Source organism: Procambarus clarkii, chromosome 5 (assembly GCF_040958095.1).
Source record: "Procambarus clarkii isolate CNS0578487 chromosome 5, FALCON_Pclarkii_2.0, whole genome shotgun sequence".
Classification (NCBI taxonomy): Eukaryota; Metazoa; Arthropoda; class Malacostraca; order Decapoda; family Cambaridae; genus Procambarus; species Procambarus clarkii.
Window position 1 is genome coordinate 1692649 of NC_091154.1, and position 8841 is coordinate 1701489.

General features: G+C 38.1%; 1 protein-coding gene across 2 annotated transcripts; it reads left to right on the forward strand.

Moving 5' to 3' along the window:
- The first annotated feature begins 2460 nt into the window (after positions 1-2460).
- LOC138352325 (uncharacterized) lies at positions 2461-8514 on the forward strand. 2 transcript variants are annotated; one of them, XM_069304708.1, is made up of 4 exons: positions 2478-2631; positions 3819-4024; positions 4844-4983; positions 7901-8514. In XM_069304708.1, the coding sequence occupies exons 1-3, from the start codon at positions 2529-2531 to the stop codon at positions 4970-4972; spliced, it is 438 nt and encodes a 145-aa protein (XP_069160809.1). In that variant the 5' UTR covers positions 2478-2528; the 3' UTR covers positions 4973-4983; positions 7901-8514. The 2 variants fall into 2 exon arrangements, with proteins under 2 accessions (XP_069160817.1, XP_069160809.1); XM_069304716.1 differs by lacking the exon at positions 4844-4983 and having other exon boundaries at positions 2461-2631.
- The last annotated feature ends 327 nt before the right edge of the window (positions 8515-8841 follow it).

Here is an 8841-nt window from a genome sequence, read left to right on the forward strand (position 1 = left end):
CACGCGTGGAGTAGCCTCACGGGTACTTGCTGGAACATGCGTCCTGCGACACGCGTGGAGTAGCCTCACGGGTACTTGCTGGAACATGCGTCCTGCGACACGCGTGGAGTAGCCTCATGAGTACTTGCTGGAACATGCGTCCTGCGACACGCGTGGAGTAGCCTCACGGGTACTTGCTGGAACATGCGTCTTGTAACACGCGTGGAGTAGCCTCATGGGTACTTGCTGGAACATGCGTCCTGTAACACGCGTGGAGTAGCCTCATGGGTACTTGCTGGAACATGCGTCCTGCATCACGCGTGGAGTAGCCTCACGGGTACTTGCTGGAACATGCGTCCTGCATCACGCGTGGAGTAGCCTCATGGGTACTTGCTGGAACATGCGTCCTGCATCACGCGTGGAGTAGCCTCACGGGTACTTGCTGGAACATGCGTCCTGCATCACGCGTGGAGTAGCCTCATGGGTACTTGCTGGAACATGCGTCCTGTAACACGCGTGGAGTAGCCTCACGGGTACTTGCTGGAACATGCGTCCTGCATCCAACCCGTTCTCACACAAGACAGTACATATATGACTAGTGCTTAAAGTCAATATGTGGAATGTGATTTAGTACATATGTGATATATTCCCAGTTAACTTTTTTACCAAGGCTCAAACTCTTCCTCACGTACCAATTTACGTCTCACAGTACTCGTCCATCAACGTAGATAGCTGAATAGTCGTGATTGGTTCAATTATAACGAAAATTGTAGTTTTCAGGTCCCACATGGGTTGTGAAATTCACCTACTATTGTCCATGCTCTTATAATATTACAGATCAGCTACATCCTATTGAAGGCTCGTAGTTTTGTTTTGAGAAATATTAGTTGTTCTTAGTAAATTATAATAAGCACAATAAATTATTACATAGAATAAGTGCTTCACCAATCAATATTATATACTATAGTTTGTGCTTTAGAAATCTTTAAAGAATGTTTTGTAGGAACGCTAACAGAAAACGATGTTATGTTGGAATGTATATAGGGTAAACTACTGCAAACAGGATGGTATGGTGTGGATTATTGGAAATTATAGGATTAGTATAGGGTCCACTACCACCTGTTAGGTGGGTAAGGGGTCCAATAACACCCGCAGGATGAGTATGGGGGTCACATCCACCCACAGGAATGGTATGGGGATCACTTCCACCCACAGGAAGGGTATGGGATCCAATACCATCCACTGGATGTGTATTGCGTCCACTACCACCGACAGGATGGGTATGGGCTCACAACCACCCACAGGATAGGTATGGGGTCCAATACCACCCACAGGATGAGTATGGGGTCCACTATAACCCACAGGATGGGTATGGGGCTCCAACCACCCACAGAATAAGTATGGGGTACAATAACACCCACTGGATATGTATGGCATCCATTGCCCCCACAGGATGACTATAGGGTACAGTATCGCCCACAGGATTAGTATATAGGGTTCACTGCCGCCCACAGAGTCGGTATGGAGTCCACCGCCACCCACAGGGTCGGTATGGGGTCCACTACCGCCCACTGGGTCGCTATGAAGTCAACTACCGTCCACAGGGTCGGTAGGGGTCCACTACCGCCCACAGGGTCGGCAGGGGGTCCACTGCCACCCACTGGGTCGGTAGGGGGTCCACTGCCGCCCACAGGATCGATAGGGGGTCCACTGCCGCCCACAGGGTCGATATGGGGGGGGTCCACTACCGCCCACAGGATCGATAGGGGGTCCACTGCCGCCCACAGGGTCGGTAGGGGGTCCACTGCCGCCCACACGTTCGGTAGGGGTCCACTGCCGCCCACAGGGTCGGTAGGGGGTCCACTGCCGCCCACAGGATCGATAGGGGGTCCACTGCCGCCCACAGGGTCGATAGGGGGTCCCTTACCGCCCACAGGGTCTCTATGAAGTCAACTACCGCCCATAGTGTTTGTATAGTGTCCACTATCGCCCATAGTGTTATTATGGGGTCCACTACCCCTCATAGGGTCGGTATGGGGGTCCATTACTACCCACAGGGTGTGTCTGGGGTCTATTTTGGCAATACTGCTTTTCCAATCTCATTTGTTGTTCAATGTAAAATATTTGTTGCTCGACTTGCAACAATTTATATATATATATATATATATATAGTATAGTGCCTTTGCAATAATGTACCAATGTGTGTATTTTCATAACTCGTTTTAAATTGTTGAAAAATAAATAACTACATTGTGAATGCAAGTCAATGTTTACATGCTAAATCAGAGTTGCCAGATTCCGCTTAAAATAGCAAATTGTGCTTATTTTCAAAGCTTGAGAATTTAGCTTTAAAGTAGTTAAAAAACTACGAATTTCGCAATTTGCTATGTACTTTAGTGTACTATTTTAAAATAAGGTTGGTTTTTAAGCTGCAAGTCATATGAATCTCAAAAAAAGTATATTATTAACAATCTTATCTCCATAGTTCACTAGTTTCTGTAAATCAGATCTGGTAACTGTAGGCCAAGTACTGGTAGACTCAAGACACAATGTGTGTTGAAGCTATTCTCTTTGAAGAAGTCATCTCGACAGGATCTTCCAGCTCCAGCTATAAAACTTCACCAAACATGGATCTACCTAGTACATCAAATGGTAAGAAATTACTAAACTGTAGTAAACTGAATCTGACACTGTCATATATATATATATATATATATATATATGTATGTGTGTATGTATGTATGTATGTATGTATGTATGTATGTATGTATGTATGTATGTATATATATATATATATATATATATGTTGTACCTAGTAGCCAGAACGTCGTACTCGGCTTACTATGCAAGGCCCGATTTGCATAATAAGCCAAGTTTTCCTGACAGTATATTTTCTCTAATTTGTTTTCTGATGAAATGATAAAGCTACCCATTTCATTATGTATGAGGTCAATTTTTTTTATTGGAGTTAAAATTAACGTAGATATATGGCCGAACCTAACCAACCCTACCTAACCTAACCTAACCTATATTTATAGGTTAGGTTAGGTTAGGTAGCCGAAAAAGTTAGGTTAGGTTAGCTTAGGTAGGTTAGGTAGTCGAAAAACAATTAATTCATAAAAACTTGGCTTATTAGGCAAATCGGGCCTTGCATAGTAGGCTGAGAAGTGCGTTCGGGCTACTAGGTACGACATATATATATATATATATATATATATATATATATATATATATATACCAGAGGGGTACCACCTCTGGTGCAAGTGTAGGGACCCATAGCCTCGGAGAAGAAAATAAAGAGTACTCAGAGAAGACCTTGTGGATCCTCACTGAACACATTCATATTTTCTTCTCCTACCACCCTTATTCTTTTGGTATGTGTGTATATTTATCTAACTTTATTTGAAAACGTCATTACACAAAAAAAGTTACAATATTGATTATATATATATATATATATATATATATATATATATATATATATATATATATATATATATATATATATATATATATATATATATATATAATTTTTTTTTCTTCCAATAATATAGTATTCGCTTGAAATTAACAGCCTGGTCAATCAGGCTGTTGGATTCAACTCCTCTCAGTTTTGTTATACGAGTTACAGCATGGTTAATCACATCCAAAATTAAAGTTATTTCCAGATGCAGTCCTAAAATTTTTAACATTGCTCTCACTAGTGTTAATGTAGATTATTTCATAATTTAAATAATATATTTAATTACTGTAGTACATTTTAACAACAATTTAACTTATAATTTTTGCAGCATAGGTCATTTGAATATAAGTATTTTATTAGAAACTATTTCCTTCAGGTCTTCAGGGAAAATTCTTGAGGAGATGCACAAACTGCAAACAATGTGTGCATGTCCGAAGCAATGTTTGCAAGTTCTGCCAGTGTGACTTCCGAAACAGTAGAGAATTAATGAAGAAAGAAGAGGAAGCCCGTTTTCTACTTAAAGGCAAGAAGGCTTTAGAACGAAATACAGCAAGCCGGGTTCTACGAAGGATTGAAAATCAGGTATTGAAGTTTGTCTACATCTGTTGTATTCATTTGTATTCTTCTTATGCTGAACTTGCTTGATAAGGTATAGAATCAACATGAATAATGCTGTACAGTACTTACATACTATTTGTTTATTTATTTATATACAAGATAGCACACTGGGATTATGAGAGTACATAGAATTGATGTTTTTACATTCTTGTAAAGCCACTAGCACACATAGTGTTTTGGGCAGGTCCTTAATCTAACAGATAATTTTAAATAGGCAATTTAAAGCTTAAATGGAAAAAATTGGCTGGTACATTGTAAGAAAGTATCACAAAGATTACTATGTACATTAAAGTAAAATTTGAGGGTTATCAACATATAAATTGTAGCATAATTTGAGGAATATTTCAAGGTATAATATAGTAAGATATGCATTCAATATAACAATCATGATATAAGGTGATAGCAATGATTACAATGGAAAAGTTGTATGGTTTAGGCACATATATTCTGGCATTGGATTTCATAAGATACAGTGCGAGTTTAATACACTAGTTAGGAAACTATCAAGAAAAAATTTAGGTACTTTTTGGTTTTATTTTTTAAAATGGCAGAAGTTGGACAGTTTTTAAATTTGTTAGCAAGTTAGTTCCATAGACAAGGTCCCTTTATTTGCATAGAGTATTTACACAGAATAACTTTGACTCTGGGGATATCAAAGATATTTATTTCTGGTATTGTGATTCTATTATGGGTTCTATTGCACATGCCCAGCTATGCTTCAAACATTTATTTTGTTGCATTTTCCCAGATAGTGTTATTGTTTAAATATTATTTGCTTTTCAGCTAACATATCTGCGTGGCTGTGGGTATGAATCAATCGTTATCTATTACAAGAAAGGACCAGCACGGGTGACATGGTATCCTACCAAACAACGTAATACAAGAAGAGGACAAGAAGATCTTCACCACTAACTTCTTTTTGTGTAAGTAGTTCACATAATATATAAATATATCACCACCTATTATTTTCTCTCATATATATATATATATATACATATGTATATATATATATATATACATATGTATATATATATATATGTCGTACCTAATAGCCAGAACGCACTTCTCAGCCTACTATTCAAGGCCCGATTTGCCTAATAAGCCAAGTTTTCCTGAATTAATATATTTTTTCTAATTTTTTTCCTATGAAATGATAAAGCTACCCAATTCATTACGTATGAGGTCAATTTTTTTTATTGGAGTTAAAATTAACGTAGATATATGACCGAACCTAACCAACCCTACCTAACCTAACCTAACCTATCTCTATCGGTTAGGTTAGGTTAGGTAGCAGAAAAAGTTAGGTTAGGTTAGGTTAGGTAGGTTAGGTAGTCGAAAAAACATTAATTCATGAAAACTTGGCTTATTATGCAAATTGGGCCATGCATAGTTGGCTGAGAAGTGCGTTCTGGCTATTAGGTACGACATATATATATATATATATATATAACTGATTAGAACTTGCGTTTCCCTGATTTTATATCTACATTTGAGTGAGGTGGGAAGGGTGATGTGGCATTACATTTGAGTAAGGTGGGAAGGATGATGTGGCATTAGAGGATATTAATAGGGTATTAAAAGTATCAACACAAGACAGAACACGAAACAATGGATATTGAATAGAAGTGTTTGTAGAAAGCCTATTGGTCCATATTTCTTGATGCTTCTATATTGGAGCGGAGTCTTGAGGTGGGTAGAATATAGTTGTGCAATAATTGGCTGTTGATTGCTGGTGTTGACTTCTTGATGTGTAGTGCCTCGCAAACGTCGAGCCGCCTGCTATCGCTGTATCTATCGATGATTTCTGTGTTGTTTACTAGGATTTCTCTGGCGATGGTTTGGTTATGGGAAGAGATTATATGTTCCTTAATGGAGCCCTGTTGTTTATGCATCGTTAAACGCCTAGAAAGAGATGTTGTTGTCTTGCCTATATACTGGGTTTTTTGGAGCTTACAGTCCCCAAGTGGGCATTTGAAGGCATAGACGACGTTAGTCTCTTTTAAAGCGTTCTGTTTCGTGTCTGGAGAGTTTCTCATGAGTAGGCTGGCCGTTTTTCTGGTTTTATAGTAAATCGTCAGTTGTATCCTCTGATTTTCGTCTGTAGGGATAACGTTTCTATTAACAATATCTTTCAGGACCCTTTCCTCTGTTTTATGAGCTGTGGAAAAGAAGTTCCTGTAAAATAGTCTAATAGGGGGTATAGGTGTTGTGTTAGTTGTCTCTTCGGAGGTTGCATGGCTTTTCACTTTCCTTCTTATGATGTCTTCGATGAAACCATTGGAGAAGCTTCTCCAATGGTTTCATCGAAGACATCATAAGAAGGAAAGTGAAAAGCCATGCAACCTCCGAAGAGACAACTAACACAACACCTATACCCCCTATTAGACTATTTTACAGGAACTTCTTTTCCACAGCTCATAAAACAGAGGAAAGGGTCCTGAAAGATATTGTTAATAGAAACGTTATCCCTACAGACAAAAATCAGAGGATACAACTGACGATTTACTATAAAACCAGAAAAACGGCCAGCCTACTCATGAGAAACTCTCCAGACACGAAACAGAACGCTTTAAAAGAGACTAACGTCGTCTATGCCTTCAAATGCCCACTTGGGGACTGTAAGCTCCAAAAAACCCAGTATATAGGCAAGACAACAACATCTCTTTCTAGGCGTTTAACGATGCATAAACAACAGGGCTCCATTAAGGAACATATAATCTCTTCCCATAACCAAACCATCGCCAGAGAAATCCTAGTAAACAACACAGAAATCATCGATAGATACAGCGATAGCAGGCGGCTCGACGTTTGCGAGGCACTACACATCAAGAAGTCAACACCAGCAATCAACAGCCAATTATTGCACAACTATATTCTACCCACCTCAAGACTCCGCTCCAATATAGAAGCATCAAGAAATATGGACCAATAGGCTTTCTACAAACACTTCTATTCAATATCCATTGTTTCGTGTTCTGTCTTGTGTTGATACTTTTAATACCCTATTAATATCCTCTAATGCCACATCATCCTTCCCACCTTACTCAAATGTAATGCCACATCACCCTTCCCACCTCACTCAAATGTAGATATATATATATATATATATATATATATATATATATATATATATATATATATATATATATATATATATATATATGTATATATATATATATATATATATATATATATATATATATATATATATATATATATATAATTTCAATTCAGTCATCTCTGTCGTTGATGTATATGGCAAAAAGTGTGTGGCCCAATACAGCACTATGTCTTAACGTAATGGGTCCAAGGGCCCATAAGGTCTCGACAGCATTAAGGGCCCTTTAGCAAACCAGTGTGCTGGTGCCCCTATGACACCCATGACGTCTTTGTATCATTTCAAGTTTGTACATGTACTTCTTAAGATATGGGCACCATACAACTGCTGCATATTCTAGCTTTTGTCTAAAAAAATCATGAACAATTTATTTATTATTTATCCATGAATGCCAGAACTAAACCCTGTGGTACTCCACTCGTGACATTTCTCCAGTCCAATACATTGCCTCTGATTACTGCCCTCATTTTTCTATCAGTTTGAAATTTTTTAATCCATGTTAGAAGCTTACCTGTCACCCCTCCAATATGTTCCAGTTTCCAGAACAAACTCTTATGTGGAATTCTATTGAATGCCTCTTTTAGGTCCAGATAGATGCAGTCAACCCAACCATATCTTTCCTGTAAAATTTCTGCGGCTCGATCATAGTAACTGATTAAATTTGTTACACAGGATCTTCCATTTCAAAATTTTTTATTTTTTATTTTTATTTTTTATTCCAGCACGCACAAGGAAGCTTGATGCAGATAAACTTACATTAGGATCAGAAGGTGATAGCGATAATGCCCTGGAAAAAAATCCTGACGAGCTACAAGTGCAGCAGGTGCATAAAGTCCAAAAGGTACCGCAGGTGCAAGAAATTCAACAATTACAAAAAGTTCCGCAGGTGGAACATTTACAAAAAGTTCCGCCGGTGCAACAAGGGCTACCATTAGCAATCCTTCAGAAACAGCAAGAAGTACAAGTAGTAAAATTTGAACCACAGGGAACTACACCAGGAAAACAGTGTAGTAACAACGGAATGGGAATTTTAAAATACCTGAGGAAACAGGTAAAAAAGGACAAACAATAGAAATGGTTCCTTACACATTATTTGGTAGTTTATAGGTATTTTACTTATAATACTTTATATTATGTCTACAGTTTATAATTTAGTTTACAGTTAATTTACTTTTCAACTTCCATATCTTACATGAAGGATTTTTACTGTTTTTCATTTTTAAAACCTTATTAGTATCATTTATAGTTTAGTGTCAATTCACTTATAATACAATATATGGAATAATTTACTAAATTCATTTAACTATAATAAATTTAAATAAACATTTTTACCCCAGGATGAGTTTCAGTCACCCTACCCAAAAAATTAATGTTTCTTTATTACTAATCTTGTGAGAGGTAGTTTATTGTGCAGCCCATACTCATTCTGTGAGTGTTAGTTTATTGTGCACCCCATAGTCATCATGTCACCCAAGCCTGCTGCAGCTGCACCTGAGGGGTGGTGTAGGGAACCATTAGTGTACTATTATGATTTGAGAGAGAGAATGCTCTGTGGACAGAGCATCAATATGGCTTAAGGCATTGAGCTTTGCCTCAAGATGAAGCTTGGGCTGATCTCTGATTTGCTTCTTGGGAGTCTTCATTTACGTGCACCCCATACTCA

Bases quoted from the DNA above. Each gene is read 5' to 3' on its own strand.
- LOC138352325 (XM_069304708.1), top strand. From the start codon at position 2,529: ATGTGTGTTGAAGCTATTCTCTTTGAAGAAGTCATCTCGACAGGATCT. The intron at 2,632-3,818 runs GTAAGAAATTAC...TATTTCCTTCAG, and splicing joins TCTACCTAGTACATCAAATG to GTCTTCAGGGAAAATTCTTG. The intron at 4,025-4,843 runs GTATTGAAGTTT...TTTGCTTTTCAG, and splicing joins TACGAAGGATTGAAAATCAG to CTAACATATCTGCGTGGCTG.